Raw genomic sequence first — 19,114 nt, 5'->3', positions numbered from 1 at the left:
AAAAAAAAAAAAAAAAAAAAAAAAAAAAAAAAAAAAAAAAAAAGGAAATAATAAACCAAAAACTTCAAAATGAGAATCATCATGAACAATATTCTTCATGTTAGGTTATGTAACTGATTCCATAGTGCTCAAACTCTTTTGGATTCAAAAGGGAGGTACTATTTGGTTGCAAAGTATCGGAGAGTACGGAATCAAAAGGTGAAAAGACAACTTGCTTCACGGGGGGCTTAAGGACTTGAGCAGCTTTCTTCAAGTCAATCGAAATCCAAAGAATGTTTCCCAATTGTTGAAAGAAATGAAGAACTGGCTTCCTTCTTTCTTTTTTCTTTTTTTTTTTTTTGGAGAATATGGCATATTCTTTGCCATATTCTTCAAATAAAACAATTCTTTACAGGCTTTGTTGACTCAAAAGGTGTTTCGTAATCTACAAAGGTGCTATTTCAAATGAAATTTGAATCAAAGACTTCCTGCCAAAGGAACCCACAGTATTAGTAGTGTTTACAAGCTTAATTTAAAAAAAACAAAATAAAAAAAATCAAATAGTTATCATTTTATGTATTTACTTTCTATTGCCTCATGTAGTTGACCACATATATATATACATATATGAATGTTTATTTATTTTATTATATTAAAGTAGTTCGATTCATAAATTTTGAATGTTTATATATCAAGCAAATCTTAGGTTGCTGCATGGGATGCAAACTTGGTGATTCCTCATAAACGAATGGGTAATGCAGGCATCAATTTGGAATCTCTTTGTGATGGTGAGGACTGATTTAAAATTTCTTACTTTATATATTTTGGAACTGAAGTATTAATATAATGTATGACTGACTTTTAGAATCATGGATTTAACTAGTTTTTATTGTTGTTAAAATTGTTTGAAGTGTTAAACTAATTAATTTTCTATAATCCATCATCATAAGCATTTGGACTCATGGGTGATTTAACATGATACTAGAGTAGGAGGTCCTATGTTTGAACTCCTATAATGTCATCTCTCCAATTAACATTGATTTTTACTTGTTGGCTTTCTACAAATTTTCAATTCCACAAGTAAATGAAATGTTGAGGTATCGATAATTCATTTACCAAAACTCGTTAGCTTAAGATTTTGGGTCCATTGATGACCTAATCGTTTCTTTAACAAGAAACTTCTTATTGATATTCAAGGGAGACAAACTCTCAAAAGCAGAGTCTTCCAAATCTGTTGCTATAGCTTTTGTTTTGTACCTCTTAGAAATGGCGGGGTAAGCATCATTGAGCTCTTGTTTGTGTAAGAATCTCTAACTTCTTTTGAAGATATTCTATAATGCAAAGAACCATTTCATGATTAATCAATTCCAGCTTCCCATAAAGTTGTGCAAACCTAGTTGAAAATTTATCCATAACAACGGCACAAAGGAAACATTCTTTAGATTAGCTTGCTTTAACATGTATCTTTGGACATGCATTTGTCTCCATAAAGAAGCTTCATAAGCAAGGCACAAAGGAATGCACTAGAAGCCTAAATGAGGAGGAAGTGTGTAAAGCCTACTAGAATAATTAAATGGAAGAATGGCCATTGCAAAACAGTTGCTCTTGAATATAGATAGCCGAAATTCTTCTTGGAAAAGGAAATACCATAATAACTTTGAACTTAATGATTCATCATTCATGCATATTTATGCAACCCTGAGCAATGATAATTTAACAAAAGCTTCAACTGCATGCCCAATATTTGAAATTGAACCATCTTGAAATTTGGACGGCTTGGAGACATCCAATGCTGAATTCGAATTTAGTGTTGTCATAATTCTTCAATAAAGCATCCTCGAAAAATGCAAGTTCAGTTAAATATCGAAAAGGGCAAAACATGACATGTGCCCCAAAATCAAAATTAATGTTTTAATTTTTTACCATCCTTAGTCCTAGGAATTAAGGCAACCTCTAACAGTTCAAAATGCAAAAAAGTAGAAAATGTTAGCTTGCTGTTTTTTCTTATTTACTTTAGAGAATTACATGTCCCAATTGTAGGGAAAGACACTAAATCTGAATAGATAGTTAATCTAAATTCCCATACTAGGTAGTCTAACTCGATAAATCTAAAAAAATCTATAGTTACTAGTCAGAATAAATCTAAACAATAATCCTACATACTAGGTAAATAAATCTAAACAAGGATCCCTAGATACTAGATACTAACTTATGAATTACACAAATATCTCCCAACTCAAATCCTTCGACACGTGTGCATGGAGAAAACTTCAAAACCCCTAAATAAAAAGTTAAATCTCCTACTGTGAGTCATCAATAAAGTTTTTTCTCTAATGCATGAAAAAATTTCTAATCACTTAATTAAGAAACTTCAAACAAATGCATGATTCTCTTTGATTCTCCTGTGAAAAAGAAACTATTTTCAAAGTTGAAGACCACGTGTCTCAATTTGAGATCGAAGTTTGATAGGAATAGAATTTGAAGAGGACGAATAATCCACTAAAGAAGGTGGGAAGGATCAACAGGGGAGGAGACTCTTGATGTTCATCTTGAAAAATTAACCCAAGAACGTTTGCGAATGAATCTTGAATAGCATTATCAAAAACATTCTCCCTAAGCTGCAAGTTTAATTCCTCACTGCTCACGTTGACTACTGATGTCACATTAGAGTCATCTGAATAGGACATGGAGGAGACCTGTGCATGGAGGGATCTTTGATGGATGAATTTTTTTGTGTGCTCAATTATTGTGGCATCAAGAATAACGATTTGCTGAAGTGCGAGCCCAAAGATATTTTTAAAAATTGTTGTAAGTGAAGAGCCTGTTAGATGAACAGGGCTCTCCACAATGGTATGATATTGTCCACTTTGAGCATAGACCTCACACCAATGGAGACTTTCATCATCCAACACCTCCCCTCGAACAAAGTATGTCTCCCCCTAATCCAGACTCGACTCCTTTTTCTTTTGGAGCCCTTTGTTCACATTTAAGGATTTACCAATCTATTGGCACAATAAGTTTAGGGCATGGCTATGATACCATGTTAGATGAACACGACTCTCTACAATGATATGATATTGTCCAGTTTGAGCATAAGCTCTCATAGCTTTGCTTTGGGCTTCCCCAAAAGGCCTCATACCAATAGACACCAATGGAGAGGGTATTCTTCATAGCTTTGCGGGCTTTCCCAAAAGGCCTCACACCAATGGAGAGTGTATTCTTTGATTATAAACACATGATCCTTCCCAAATTAGTTGATGTGGGACTCTCATCATCCAACAGAGCCAACCCTCTTTTTCAGGAATAAAAACAAGAAATAAATTTCAATAAAACAATTTTTTAACTTCTTGAACACTCTTAAGGGTTTTGAGTCATAGAACCAAGAAACTTTATAGGGAGTATTTTCCTTACTGCTAGATCATTAGGAGACACGATTGAATTTAGATCATTATCAAGAATATGGGCAGAGGCATCATTAATAATTTAGAAATCTCAGTTGTATCAATAAAGCCGAATGAATTAATTCTATTTGATAAAACCAAGGAAAATGGTTGTATCTTCAGATCACTATCATTAATATTATTTTCTTTTTCATGATGAGAGATACATTCATCAATGAACGCTGTCATTTGAGAAACTCCTCTATTAATTCTTCCCACCTCTTCGAATCCTATTCCTACCAAAATTTTCTCTCTCATTGACACTTGGATTTATGTTTGTTTGAAGTTTCTTATTTAAGTGATTAATAATTCATAGTTATTTTATGTGTAACAAGAAAGAGTTTTATTAATAATTCATAGTTGGAGATTGACTTTTTGTTTAGGGGTCTTCGAGTTTCCTTCATGCATGCGCTCTTCATTTTCTGCTCTTTCTGTAGATATTGAAGTTCTCTTTTGAAGCTTACCTTTATTTGCTTTGGTTTATTGCATTTTGAAGTGCTTGAGACGGCCTTAATTTTGCACAATCCGGGGATTGTGAAACATTATTAGTATTGATTTGGTGGCCATGTCTCATGAAGTTTTTAGCCTTTAACATTTGTTTATGAGAGAGAAGTTCTAATTTCTTCAATATTCCCAAGTTTCAAGTTAGTATGGTTTTCAACATTGTGCATGATGATGAAACTTTTATTCATCTCGTTAATTAAATATTTTTTTTGTTCAAGGTTGGATTAATATTTTCATAAAGAGTGATGTATAAAATTGAAGTTTCTAAGGTGTTTTCTTTTCTATGAAAACTTCGTCTTCGTTCCAGAGCGGCTGGCTTTTGCACTAATTCCCGTCAAACTTTAATGGTAAAAGAAAATAATGCTGTCAACATTATTGAATAACCTGAAATTGAGAAGACACTATAATAGGTCAATGAAGGCTTTTTTCAACCGGAAAATTGTCTCTTGTGCAAGCAAATAATGAAATAAAATGATGAAAGAAGAGAATCTCATCTTTCCCACCATAATCACACCCTGGGATCATTATCTAATCTAATGGAAAGTACGTATATTCAGTTATGCACTGATGGAAATCCGTTGAATATCTTAAGCTTAGACTTCATTGTTGAAATTACTTGAGCGAGAGCTATAGAGGAAGCTAGAAAAGAGAATTGCCTGCCTATTATTGTTTGTGGTTTAATGAAAATAAACGTGTAAACTGTGAACAAATGTGTGTTTTGCTAGGAGATTTGCATGATGTATCAGTTGAGTTAGAAGGGATGGGTGGAGGTGGAAAGTTGCTATTGGAGGTAAGTTACCCTAGCAGTTTATGGCAACTAAATATAGCATTCTCGTTTATGTGTTCTTAATTTACTGCTTGTTGTAGTAACTGTTCTGTTTAGGAGCTTTACCATATTCGTTTCTGTTTATATGTTTGTAACTCAAAAGGTAAATTTCTTTTCATTCTATTCTGTTTGTTTTAGATCTGGTAGGATAATGAACTTTTGAAGGTTTTGGTTCTTGTTGGATAATTAAGTTTTGATTTCTTAAAACAAGTTTATGGTTATGTGATTGATGTTTGTTTGTTAATGGTGTCTCTCAGATCAAGTTTATGACTTTTGATGAAATTGAAGATGACAAACGATGGTGGAGAGTCCCCTTCATTTCAGAATTTCTTCGCAGTAATGGTTTTGCATCTGCTTTAAACAAGGTTGTTGGGTCTGACACCGTGTCTGTAGGTCAGTTTGTAGAATATGCTTTTGGGAAGTTAAAGTCATTCAATGACGAATACCAATCAAGTGATAATTTATTAAGCAAGCAAAAAGACAAAGAGGATATACCTTCATACATGCAGACTAATGCAGAAGTCTCTATAACTGATATAAGCGATCCCGAAGAGGACGAATTGGATGACGATGCAACAAATGATAATACTATGGAAACTGGACAGTTGCTGAAAGAAGTGACACAGAGTATTTTAGCAAAGCAATTCGATAAACATTTTTGGACAAACTTGGCTGATGTAACAAATCAAAATATTGTCAAGAAACTTGGTCTTCCTGCCCCTGAGAAATTAAAATGGGATGGACTTGAGTTACTAAATAAAATTGGTTTGGAGGCACGAAAGAGTGCTGAAGCAGGTTATATCGAATCAGGGCTTGCAACTTCCAAAAGTTTGGATGTTGATCAGGAACAGAAGAACATTAGAATGGTGGACTCAACGCTAACGGATGTGAAGAAAATTACAAAAGATCTATTAAGTCAAACTGAGTCTGTTTTAGGGTCATTGATGGTTCTGACAGCAACAATTTCTCAATTGAACAAGGAATCTCAGGCAGGTAAAAAAGACACTGAAGATGAGGGCTCCAAAAAAGTTGGAGAGAAGCTTGGTAGTTCAGGGGATGGATCATTGTTGGATAATAGAAATTCTGAGGAAATGCGAGCGCTTTTTGCAACTGCAGAAAGCGCCATGGAAGCTTGGGCAATGCTTGCTACATCACTTGGCCATCCTAGTTTTATAAAGTCAGAATTTGAGAAGTTATGTTTCTTAGATAATGAGTCTACAGACACACAGGTAAAGTTTTCGGTTTTCAGAAGGGCTCTAATATTGTAAAGTTGTGCCTAATTTTAGTAATTGAATGCGATAGCATTAGCAAATTTTGCCCAATTTTATTGTTTCAGTCCTAACTGTAGGAGTCTACAGGTTGCAATTTGGCGTGATTTTCCACGGAGAAGACTAGTTGTTGCCTTCAGGGGCACAGAACAAGTAGGTTATTATGTTGATATTCTGTTAACTGGAGTATAACTTTCCATGTAATAAGTTCATACCTTTTAACTTCTCCAGTCAAGATGGAAGGACCTAAGGACAGACCTCATGTTAGCTCCCGCAGGGTATTTATTTTTCTTTTCCTCGAAGTATAATCCCTTATTTGTTACTTTGCGCATTTATTAATCTCATTGTTTGTTATGGAACGATGGAGAAGAAAAAGGAACATTGTTCATGGGATAAACCTCTCGAATAAAAATCCATATACCATGGTAACTGTGGTAGTGCTGTTTATTCTAGTTAAGTTAAATCAAGGGGAAATAGAACTATTGAATTTTAAATGTACTTGAAATCACTAGCCTAGCTTTCCCATTTCTTTGCCAAGATCTATTTGTATGTTATTTGACCTGATCTCAGGATGAGGGGCTATTTGACCCTTCATCCTTTGAATTGTAAATAGAAAGAGCCACTCTTTGTTTTGAATCTTAGGTAGAAAGGGGCTAATTACAAAACAACTTGCATAAAATATTTCTGCAAGTATTGGCCAAAAAACTAATGAGTGAGCATATGGCCATCTGAAGCCTTCAGAACCTATGTGAATAAAATGCGGTTCTGTTGTGGTTTCATATCAGCTTCAGTTCTACAATCTTTTAACATGTCACCTATTTTCTTCTGTCTTAGGTTAAATCCTGAAAGGATAAGTGGAGATTTCAACGAGGAAATTCAGGTAAGAAATATTGTTATTTTATTACAGGATATTTATTGTCCTGAACTTCATGCACAACCTGTCTTCGTTTAATGTTTATTGATGAATATCTGATATTCCAGGTTCACAGTGGATTCTTAAGTGCATATGATTCAGTACGAATGAGGATTATGTCCCTCATTAAAATGGCTATTAACTATAAGTAAGTCTGCTACACTTTTTTTTTTTTTGACACTTTTTATTAAAGAAATAAAAAAAGAGATGGATGCTTAAAGGATACTAACTCTAAAAAGGAGTGAAAAATAAAATTTATAAAAGAACTACAACAAACTAATAATAGCATTCCAGTTTTAAAAAAAACATCTTGCAAAGAGAAACCATTAGAAATGTTAGAAAGAGGATTCCTACCATGAGGATGCACTAATTTGAGTTGAATCCAAATGGTCCCTCCAAGTCATTTGTCTGAACTTTTTCAACTTCTTCTCCAGTATCATCTCTACTCAATTTCAAATTGGCGTCAGTAAGAGTGTTGCGAGGAGAAACATTTTCCAACCTGAACTTTTTCAACGAGTCACTAATATATTTTTGCTATGAGATAACAATCTCACCATCTTTTTGATCAACTTCAATCCTAAGAAAGTAATAGATGAATCCATATCGCTCATTTCAAATTTTCGGTTGGTGACAACAGAAAACTGAATTGAGATTGAGAGGAGGAGTGATTTGAGTGATGGGGAGGGAGGTCCTTTTATAGGGGGTTCTCGGAATTGGTTGAGATTTTTGTGGATGATTTTGTGGATAAATTTGAATTCACCTCCTCCTTCTCTTCCGTAACTAATTCAAATTCTATTATTAGCTATTATTAGTTTCAACACCTTCCCTTAAACTAAATTCTGCGGAAATCAGTTTAGGACTTCATTTCATCTTCTTGATATACATCTTGGATTCTGCATATCCCCATCTTTCTTCTGAGCTTCTCGAACAATGGTTGTTTCAAGGGCTTTGTGAATAGGTATGCGATTTGTTCATCACTTCGGCAAAAGTTGAGTTCAATAATGCCTTCTTTACACAAATCACGCAAGAAATGAAATCGAACATCGATGTGCTTGCTCCTTCCATGCAACACAGGATTTTTTAGACAACTTAATAGTTGACATATTATCACAATATATAACCGTCGTACTTGGTTGTTTCTGATTAAGAATTTCAAGCATTTTTCTTAACCAAATTGCTTGGCACGAGCATGCTGCTGCTGCCACAAATTCTGCTTCTGTCGTTGAGAGTGTTACAATAGGTTGCTTCTTTGAAGACCAGCAAATAGCTCCTGAACTCATCAAGAAAATACTTCCTGAAGTACTTTTACGATCGTCTATATCACCTGCATAGTCGCTATCTGTATAGCCAACTATCTTCGGATCATCTTCTTTTTTGTAGAATACCCCCAAATTAGAGGTTCCTCTCACATAACGAAGTATCCTTCTTGCTGCATTGAGATGTTTTTCTGTTGGATGCTCCATGTAACGACTTATCATACTAACCGCATACATGATGTCTGGTCTGGTTGAAGTTAGGTACATCAAACTTCCCACAATTTGTTTGAAGTACCTATTATCAACCTCTCGCCCGTCAATGTCCTTGTGCAACTTTAAACCCAATTCTGATGGAGTTCCAAATGTGCGCTCATCCAATTTAAATCTTTCAAGTAATTCTTGAGCATACTTCTTCTAACAGATAAAGTTACCTGCGGGAGTTTGAGTAACTTCTACTCCAAGAAAATATCTCATCAGGAACGTGTGCATATGCTATGCACCCAAAGATTCTAAAGTGGTCTACTGCAGGTTTTCTTCCGCTCCATGCTTCTTGTGGAGTCATATCTCTAACAGAAAAGGTAGGGCTTCGATTGAGAATGTGAACGGACCACACAACAGCTTCTGGCCAGAATTCCCTCGGGACTTCTCCTTTATTTAGTAAACTTCGAACCATGTTCAGAATGGTCCTGTTTTTCCTTTCGGCCACACCATTTTGTTGTGGTGTATATGCTGTTGTTAATTGCCTCCGTATGCCCTTCTCTTCACAAAATTGAATAAACTCTTTCGAGCAGAATTCTCCACCTCTGTCAGTTCTTAAAACCTTGACTCTTCTTCTAGTTTTGGTTTTCATAGTAGCACAAAATTTTTTGAAGCAGTCAAAGGCTTCTGATTTGGCGTGCAAGAAATAAGTCCATGTTTTTCGACTAAAATCATCGATGAGGGTCATGAAATATTTCTTGTTACCATTTGATGCAGGAGAGATGGGACCACATATGTCTGAATGAATCAACTCCAAAATTGCTTGAGCTCTTCTTGATTTTCCAGATGGAAAAGAGTTTCTTTCATGTTTTGCTACTACACAGCTCTCGCAAATTTCCGTTGGTGGAGTAATATCTGGCAACCCAGTTACCATCTTCTTTAAGGACAACGTCTTAAATCCTTTGAAGTGTAGATGACCATACCTAAAATGCCAAAGCCAAGTGGTATCTTCTTTCTTCACCATCAAACTTTTGGCAACGATATTTAACGTCAACGGATATAGACGGTTGGTGGTCATCTTCATCTTAGCAATCGATCCTCTTTTGGAGTCATAAATTTCACATTCATCATTTTGGAATGTGATCACATACCCCTTTTCTCGTAACTGACCGATACTAAGTAAGTTGACCTTCAGATCAGGAATGTAGAATACATTAGAAATAGACTCTACAAAGTCATTTCTAGTCTTGATATCTACGGTTCCTTTCCCCATCACTTGGAGAGATGAATTGTTGCCAAGAGAGACCGTAGTATGAAAATTTTCATCTAAAGTTGAGAAGAATTCCTTACAACCTGTCATATGATTGCTGCATCCAGAGTCTACGACCCATACACCTTGATCTGCAACCTTCATAGCATGGAATGACATTAATAATGTTTCTTCTTCTCTTCTCTCCACAAAATTGGATTGATTTCTTTTCTCCTTTTGGAGCCTGGTATAGCATTCATTTTTGTAATGTCCAAGGCGTCCACATCTGTAACATTCCACCTTAGACTTGTCAAAGTGTCTCTTGCCTTTGTTGTCATAATCGTTTCTGACTAGGTCTGCTGACCTGCCAACATCTCCACTTCTTTCTCGACTGCCTCTCTCACGACCTCTGCCTCTTCTTTGCCCTCTACCTCTAGAGCTTGAAATTTCACTTGGTGTGGATATCTTTAAGGCTGTCATCTCCTCTATTGCACTTGTACGATTGAGCCTCTGCTCATGTACTAACAGGGAGCTTTGGAGTTCATCTATTTGCATTTCCTCGACATTGTTTGCTTCTTCGATAGAACATACAATGTAATCGAACTTTGGTGTTAGTGATCGCAAAATCTTTTCTACGACCGCAACATCTGTGATTGAACCACCATGCATCCTCATTTTACTTGCAAGACTTATAACCTTGCCAATATAATCATTCACTGTTTCTCCCTTTTGCATTTGGAGAATATCAAAGTCTCTCCTAACTGCCTGTAGTTGAGCACGTTTTACTCTCGTTGAGCCTTGATACTTCCTCCTCATAGAGTTCCAAATTTCTTTGGATGTCTTCTTCTGAAGCATTGTTTCCAAGATAGTCCTATCAATGGACTGAAATAAATAGTTCTTGACCTTCAGGTCCTTCAACTTCGATGCTGCCAACAGTTGCTGTCGATCAGCTGAGAGTACCTCACCTTCATTTGGCTCTTCATAACCTGTTTCCACCATATCAAAGAACTCCTTTGATCTGAGAAAATTTTCCATCAACATCGCCCAATGATCATAGTGACCGTCGAACCTCGGGATGGCGAGCTGAATGTAATTCTCAACTTGTTTTTCTGCTGCCATTTTTTTGCTGCTGCAAGATTGCTCTGATACCAGTTGTTGGTGACAACAGAAAACTGAATTGAGATTGAGAGGAGGAGTGATTTGAGTGATGGGGAGGGAGGTCCTTTTATAGGGGATTCTCGGAATTGGTTGAGATTTTTGTGGATGATTTTGTGGATGAATTTGAATTCACCTCCTCTCCGTAACTAATTCAAATTCTATTATTAGCTATTATTAGTTTCAACCTTTTCTTCTTAAGGAATTCTTTAAGTCATCATGCATCAACTTATTATTTCTAGTAAAAAGTAAATCATGGTTAAAGGAATGACCTTGATGTAAGGAATATTTGCGTGATTCTTAGCCTTAAGTTTAGAGATATTTGTGTAATCCCATTAAATAAGGGAAACGGTTAACCTCTCTAACTTATCTGTATTGTTATCTAGTATTTAGGAATTTATTTAGAACTATCATTACTCTTGGGATTTAGTTAGCCTCTGTATTATAAAAGACACATGTATCTCTCTTAAGATCCATATAAAAAGTAAATAGCTGCTGGAAATCTGATTGTAACAAACCCTAACCCAATTAGCGAAGCTTTCATAACTATTGATCATTCACTATGATCAAGTTTTATTCGAAGCCTTTATAGTTGCTGCCATCGTGACCAAATTTCATTCAATCTGCCTTTGGTACGTTCCCTCCGATCCATTCTCAACGGATAATGGAAACCCAGCCAAGTATCCTAGCCAACCACAACTTTCTGAACAATCCAGCAAGCCTCATATCCTACCACCTCTCTGCAAGCCAGGATCCCACTGCAAGCCATATCGCACTCAGAATCCAATATCTAGCAAAATCCTAGATAATCTACTTTCAATTTATTACCGTTCTGCAAGCCACATGTAACCCACTTTCAAACCACCGCCTCTAACCCACTGCTTCTAATCCCACTTTCAAATTATTACTGTTCACGATTATTATTCCTAGTAAACCATCGCTTTTAAACCACTTCCAATTCCACTTTCAAATACAGTATCCAGTAAATCCAATTTCAAATACGGTATCCAGTAAATCCACTTTCAAATCCTTGTAAACCACTATTCTCACGTTCAAGCCTAGTAAACCATATTCTGATTCTAACCCACATTCAAGATTATTCCTATCGATTCTAACCCATTATTTCCTTATCCAATATTCCACTTTCAAGCCCACTATTAGCACTTTATTCATTTGTGCAATCTCTCTATTCCGCAAGTCCACCATGTTCAAGTATGGATTTTTTCGTCATGACTTGGATAAGTTTTGTTTTTAGACTAAATTTTCCTTTCAAACTAACACGCACTAGTTCATCATGTTAGAAGAATAAAAAATCTCAAAGAAAGTTCCTACAACCCATAAGAAGGGTGACCTTCAACCCATCTGATTGTCATATTGACTCAACAAAAAAGAAAAAAAAAAAACTTCCTCAAATGGTCTCAAATCGTGTGACAACCTTAAGGGAAAGGGAAAACTTCGACATCTCAATGAACTAGGACCAACAAAAACAGATCCTAGATTTATTGCATGGGACACGGAAGACTATGATAATGTCATGGCTCTGGGATTCTATGTAGTCATCCATCAGAGGTACATGTATGAGTTTTTATTCATCACATTTACTCCAAGGCTAGAGATGCTGCTCAGATATATGAAATCAAGATCATGAATGGAACTATGTGAATATGTCAATGCCTTGCAAACATTTTGGTAGGAACTTGACTATTATCTGGTATTCAAGATGAATTGCACTGCAGATGTAATTCTGAAGAAATTTAAGTAGATCGTGTCTATGGTTTTTTGGCAGGTCTCAACAACCACTGCAGATGTAATTCTGATGAAATTTATTGAAATAGATGTGTCTATGATTTTTTGGTAGGTCTGGACAACGAGTTTGACCAAGTCTATGCTCAAATCACCATAAAAAGAGGAAACACCATTCTTGAAAGAAACAGTTTCCCTTATTCAAGCAAAGATAGCAAAGAGAACCTTATGCCTGATAAACAACTCATTAAGATACATAAGCCTTTTCTCTAGAGAAAGATAGGAACAACAGAAGAGATAACCACAACGAAAGAGACGATCAATAATGGAAGAGTAACAAAGACCATTTATGGTGTACAATAATATAACCATACTGGCAAACCCAATCACCAAAAAGCTATATTAGCCATGTCATTTCTATTGTTTGACTTTCTTTGAGGTTCTTGTGTAAAACACACACTATTGTTTCTTTGCAATATTTTCAAATCAAGATGGGTTGCCCATTCTGAACTCTGTTTTATGCCCTCTGTTTGACTTATATCTCTTTTCTTGCAGTGATGATTGTGCTGAGCCACCAGTCAAATGGCATGTTTATGTTACAGGTCACAGTTTGGGCGGTGCACTAGCTACACTTCTTGCTCTCGAACTTACGTCCAGTCAACTTGCAAGGTGAGTTTATTTTCTACGTGAAGAGGTGATGCTGGACCGTAGGAGACATTTGGAACATTAGAAATAGTTCAACATTCTCAAGTCCTTGATAAACTTGCTTGCAGGATCATTCCTCAACTAGACTTGCTTGATCGAGAATAATATCATAAACATTTTGATACGATACAATTAATAAACTAGCTGAAGCATCTTGAAATTGAAGAAAATAATTTGCAATTAATGGATAGAAAGTTATAAATAGTGCAGTTAAGTGGTTTTTAAATCAACCCATCGGTTCATCAAAATAAAATTTAATGATGTAAAAAACATTTTCTTATGCATTAAATTTTACAGTAAACCAACCATGGATAAGAAATTGTTATTTATAATAATCTCAATTAAGCAATTAGTTTTAAAGCCAAAGAACTATTAAAATGATCTCAATTAAGCAATTAGTTTTAAAGCCAAAGAACTATTAAAATGATCTCAATTAATCAATTAAAAGATTAAACATTTTCAGCTTAATTTATTTTACAATATCTTCAATACAACTAACATAACATGATTGATAAATATGATTAGGATTGATCCTAGCACGATAAGTATTTTCTATAATTTCAGATTGAGCACAAACATGTCTCATACAAGCACAAACAGGTCTTTGGCTATATCTTTACTAGCTCTCAGGGATATAGGGAGTTGATTGAAGAGCTTCTCCTTCATACACCTTTCTATGAGAAAAAGTTATTTGTGTGGCAGACTAGGATTTGTGCTATTATGTGGGGTTTGTGAGGCAAAAGAAATAATAGAATCTTTCGGGGTGGTAGAGTACTTCTAGTGATTTTTACTCCCTTGTTAGATTCTCTATTATATTTTGGCATCGTATTGCAAGCTAGTTTTTAATTATTCTTTAGGTCTCATTTTACTTGACTGAATTCCCTTATTGTGGTTGGATCCATTATTTTGGGTTTCTCCTTTTTTGTATGTCCGTAATTTATTTTAACACCTCCCAAGCATATGTCCATGTTTGTGCTTGGAGTGAATAAAAGTTTAGTTTTTCATCCAAGAAAAACTTCAAAGAGAGATACTAATGCTACCGCATGAAAGCTTAGTTCATCTACATATTTAATTGCTATAGTAAAATTTACCTAATATTCCATTTTCAAGTTGTACATCAATCAATCAAAGTGATTGTATTCAATGGGTTTGTACTCCATATATATAAGAGGTGTACAGAACATTTGGTTTGGGGACTAAATAAATAAATTATCCTACTTTACTAATTTTATTGGCAAGAATTGGAAGTTGATCATTGTAATAATATACTGCAATCTTGTCTTGCTTACCCTTTTTTTTCCTTTCTCTAATTTAGGCATGGGGCAATAAATGTGACCATGTATAATTTTGGATCTCCTAGAGTTGGCAACCGGCAATTTGCAGAAATTTATAACAAGGTACGAAATTCCCTTGTTGTCTTCTTATCTTTATTGTTTTATGTCCGTAAATATAGAACATTCTCATCGTCTTAATTTGTTCGTGTTGCTGGCTTCTTTCTCCCTCTTCTTCTGGAAGTTTGTATCACGCTTTCTGGAGAAATTATTGTTCTTATTTCACAAACAACAACCCATTAGGCGGTAAATATAATATGAGAGAAGTGTCAACTAAAAACACTAATTAAAAAAGGAAATGATACTGAAAAATATTCAAATATAAAAGACTAATAAGAAAAATCATTATTATACAACACAAATCTGAACTCCCCCTCAAAGCTCAGTTGTATAAAGCTTGAAGCTAGATTTATCAAAGTTTCTGGGGTAATGTTTTAGTGAGAATGTCAACAATTTGAGATGAAATATAATTTAGCTCCACTTTACTATTGTTTACCTTATTAAATATGGAAATCTGTGATGGACAAAATTTTTGCTATGTTTATTGCTGATTGACTAGTACAAAATATGAATGAACTAAAAAGTTTAGTTCTTTTGAAAGCTTTTGAATCCACCTCCCTTTACAATTCCTCAAAGCTAGAGCTCGATTTTCTGCTTTGCACTACTTCTTGCTACAATTGTTTGCCTTTGCTCCTTTGAGTGACTAAGTTACTCCAAACATGATAGCAATATCGAGATGTAGATCTGTGATCAATTAATTCTCTAGCAAAACCAGCATCAATATAAAGTTCAACTACTCAGTTTGATGACTGACTTTCTAAACAATAATCCATGACTTGTAGTGTCTTTCAAGTAACTTCGAAGTCTATTTATGGGCCTAAGTGACATTTGTTGTGACCTTTGATAGATTGACTAACCATACTAGTTGAACATGCAATGTCTGGTCTAGTATGTGAAAGATAAATGAGCTTGTCCACAAGTCTTTGATACATGCCCTTGTCAAGTGGAATTACCTCTTTAATTTGATGTTGGACTAAATTTTATTCATAGGTATTTCAGCAGGTTTACACCCAAGATTTCTCGTCTCCTTTAGTAAGTCTTGGATATATTCATAGAATATATTCATGCGGAGAAATGACAATATCACTCTCAGATTTTGTCACTACCATTCATAAAAAGCATCTTAAACTTTCCAAGTACTTGGTTTCAAATTCTGTTGCTAGCATCTTTTTCAGATTATTGATCTCCCTTAGACCATCCTCTGTATTGATAATGACATTTACATACACAATGAGGAATGGAGTTTAGCCATTTGAGAATTTCATGAACAAGGTTGATCGGCTATCCATCCAACCACGAGGAGATTGTTTTATTCCATAGAACGATTTTTTCAACTTGCATACCAAGACTTATTAATCTTATTTTTCATTCCTAGAGGATCTACATACAAACTTCTGGAGATCACCATTCAAGAATGTTTTCTTGACATTAAGTTGATGACGAGACCAATCTTGATTTACAACTAAAGATAAAATGACATGGACATTGTTCGATTTTACAACAGGGGCAAGGATGAAACCCTTGGCCACAAGGCTTGCCTTTCAATATTGTTATTTGAGTTTATTCAAGGGTGAAGATCCACTTGCAGCTGATAGGGTTCTGATTACTATCAAGAGATGTTAACTTCTTCATCTACGTTTTTCTACTTGGGACCTTTAAGTTCATCTTTTATAGCAAGTGAGATTTGGATATTGTCCAATTGAATTACAAAGGCTTAGTAAAATTGAAGCAAATTTTTATATGCCGCATATTTTTCAATGGGATGACTTGGGTTGAATGTGGGCGTAGGTTTAGGAAGTTTGACCATGACGTTTATTTAATCTGTATTTCTTTAAATTTAATAAAAATTTGTAGAGATTATTCTAGACAAATAAATATTGATAAACTAAAAAAAATGAAAATAATTACTTGTATTAGTATCTTTTTTAAATCGTTTGAGGCGAGGTGAGCCTTGAGGTGTGCCAACAATGATAAAGATGAAAGCCTCTTTGCCTACACATTTGAAGTTTTTGCTTTCCAAACTTTAAGTACATAGAAAATCCAAATGGTGGCCTCTCCAAGTGTTAGACATGTCAAATTTGGTATATATTATGTATGAACTGATGGACAACATTCAATAGAAATTTGATTTTTTGCATTCGAAAAGTCATTCCAAGTCGATTCTAATTTGAACTTAGTTTGAGACATTGTACCAACTGTTCCTAATTGCAGAAAGTGAAAGACAGCTGGAGAGTTGTAAATCACAGAGACATTGTACCAACCGTTCCTCATTTGATGGGCTATTGCCACGTGGCTCAGCCAGTGTATCTTGCGGCGGGAGATCTGAATGATGCATTGGTGAGTACTTTGGCCTTCTTTCTTGTTGATTATTATTTTTATTTCAATCTTTTTTTTGTGAACTTGACCACAATATAGAAAGGGAAGCAATGCTAAAATTTTCAATCCAACATATCTGTTCAGTAAAAAAAAAAAATAAACGAAGTCAGACTAGGAATTATAATCTTCAATATTTGGGAGCAAGAAGTACTATACTTGTTCCTTTTATGAAATATTGGTGTGGTTACATGAACATATCAAGTTGCGATTTCTAGCCAAGCATTAGATTCTACGTTGAATTGACATTCATTTACTTCTGTTATTAACAATGGAAGTGGATTCCTGTTATAATGCATGTAAGAACAGCCAAAATAACTGTAGAAGAAACGCTTTTGAATTCAATTGAAAATTGGTAACAGAAATTGCCACGTTCAATCCAGGAAAATATGGAGCTTCACGCAGATGGTTATCTAGGTGATGTCATTGGGGAGTCTACACCAGATGTTTTAGTCAATGAATTTGTAAGTTTCTTGCCCTTTGATCATAATCTTGAACTTTGGAAAATTTTCAATTTATACCCCTAAAATTTGGAGTTATATCTATTTAAATCCCAAACTAATAATTGTAACATTTAAACCCTAAACTTTCTTTGAGTGAATCAAATATGACCATTTGTATTTGAGTGAATCAAATATGACCATTTGATAGTGATTTACAGCGAAATCGCCTATATTAAATTATTCTCTACTATGATAGCAAGAAAAATTATCACATAATTCTTTCTAAAGAAGTAGAGAGAAGTAGAGAAGAGCAGAGAAGGACGACATCTCAAATTTAGTTAAAAGAAAATTGGTACTGTCGAGATGATTTTTGCATTTTTCTCTAATTTACATTTGTCTTCCTTGTATTTAAATAAGTTTTATACACGTGTGAAAGTTATGCATTAAAAGTTTGAAAATTAATGGTTTGATGTTTTAATCGAACTCTTAAAACTTAGGGGTATAAATTGATTTTCTCAGAAAAAAAAACTCATTCTTGAAATTAACTGATCTACCCATGAACTGACCTAATGTTTCTACTACCAATAGTTTTTGTTTATCAATTTAACCATTCTGCAGTTGAGGGGTGAAAAGGAACTTGTTGAAAAAGTTTTGAACACAGAAATTAATATATTCCGCTCAATAAGAGATGGAAGTGCGCTAATGCAACACATGGAGGATTTCTACTACATTACATTGCTGGAGGTAAATCTCTCCCTATCTCTTGCATTTGGACTTGGTAAGAGTTAAGAAAGCTAGTTCGTCTTTGTTTTTTCTTTAAAATAAGAGACTTTTCATAGATATGGTGAACCGATAGAGATTAAAGTAAAAGAAAGTGAGCAGAACCATAGCATGGGAAGAAACTATGTTGAGAAAATTCAGTGTTTATAGTGAGTTTATAGTGTTTGAAGAAGATTCTAGAGATGCCAACATAAATGTTCTTGGAAATAACTATCTAAGAAAATACATAATATGGACCCTAATATATTCCAAAAAAGTCTCATTGAATAACTCAAAAGATTTCTTGAAAATTACAATTTACTTTCAATAGAGACCAATGGTAGAATTTGTTCCTCAACATTTGAGAAGCAAACAATCAACCGTCCAAAAGTTGAGAGACAAAATTAAAACGTTGAAAAATATATAGAGAGATTATGAAAGTTGAACCAAAATAAAATAAGTAGAATAAGCCTTCAAGAAAAAGTACATCCTATTTGTTATTTGCCTCTGAGCTGTGTTTTTGTGATCAGAATGTGAGGTCAAATTACCAAAATGATGGCTCGGATCTAGAGGCTTGACCTGTGAATTGGCTATAAGAAGGCATTTGAAGCCATGCATCTTCATATCCACAGTGGAATCTTTTTAGACATTATTCCAACAATTCAACCCATGTAATATAGTAGTATGGGTACAATTATTACAGTCAAACTAGTTCACATTTCTATATAGCTTCTATTGTTTTGGACATGTTGTATATCTAACCTTGTTATTTTTTAAGATTTGACTGTACATACACATGTTTCTTGGTCATAGATGTTACCCAAGAATCATATTGAAACTGTAAAGAGGCTGCTTGATCAATTTGTAAATTGATATCACTTCTTTAAATGCGTATGGGAGGGTTTCTGAGTA

At 34.7% G+C, this 19,114-nt stretch overlaps 1 protein-coding gene across 2 annotated transcripts in view; it reads left to right on the top strand.

Annotated features, from left to right (window-relative positions):
* The window catches only part of LOC111489848, a 33,991-nt gene extending 14,877 nt beyond the window's left edge, over positions 1-19,114 (top strand). For both annotated transcript variants that reach the window (XM_023138274.1, XM_023138282.1), the window contains exons 6-18: positions 686-767; positions 4,649-4,713; positions 5,007-5,978; positions 6,108-6,170; positions 6,249-6,295; positions 6,852-6,897; positions 6,999-7,078; positions 13,087-13,200; positions 14,552-14,633; positions 16,839-16,964; positions 17,384-17,464; positions 18,062-18,187; positions 18,733-19,114. In XM_023138274.1, coding sequence (XP_022994042.1) covers positions 686-767; positions 4,649-4,713; positions 5,007-5,978; positions 6,108-6,170; positions 6,249-6,295; positions 6,852-6,897; positions 6,999-7,078; positions 13,087-13,200; positions 14,552-14,633; positions 16,839-16,964; positions 17,384-17,464; positions 18,062-18,187; positions 18,733-18,780 — 1,932 coding nt within the window. In that variant the 3' untranslated portion in view covers positions 18,781-19,114. The remainder of the gene's footprint in view (positions 1-685; positions 768-4,648; positions 4,714-5,006; positions 5,979-6,107; positions 6,171-6,248; positions 6,296-6,851; positions 6,898-6,998; positions 7,079-13,086; positions 13,201-14,551; positions 14,634-16,838; positions 16,965-17,383; positions 17,465-18,061; positions 18,188-18,732) is intronic.

Source organism: Cucurbita maxima, unplaced genomic scaffold, assembly GCF_002738345.1.
Source record: "Cucurbita maxima cultivar Rimu unplaced genomic scaffold, Cmax_1.0 Cma_Scf00001, whole genome shotgun sequence".
Lineage (NCBI taxonomy): Eukaryota > Viridiplantae > Streptophyta > Magnoliopsida > Cucurbitales > Cucurbitaceae > Cucurbita > Cucurbita maxima.
The sequence above is the reverse complement of the archived record's forward strand: the minus strand, read 5'-3'. Positions and strand labels throughout refer to the sequence as shown.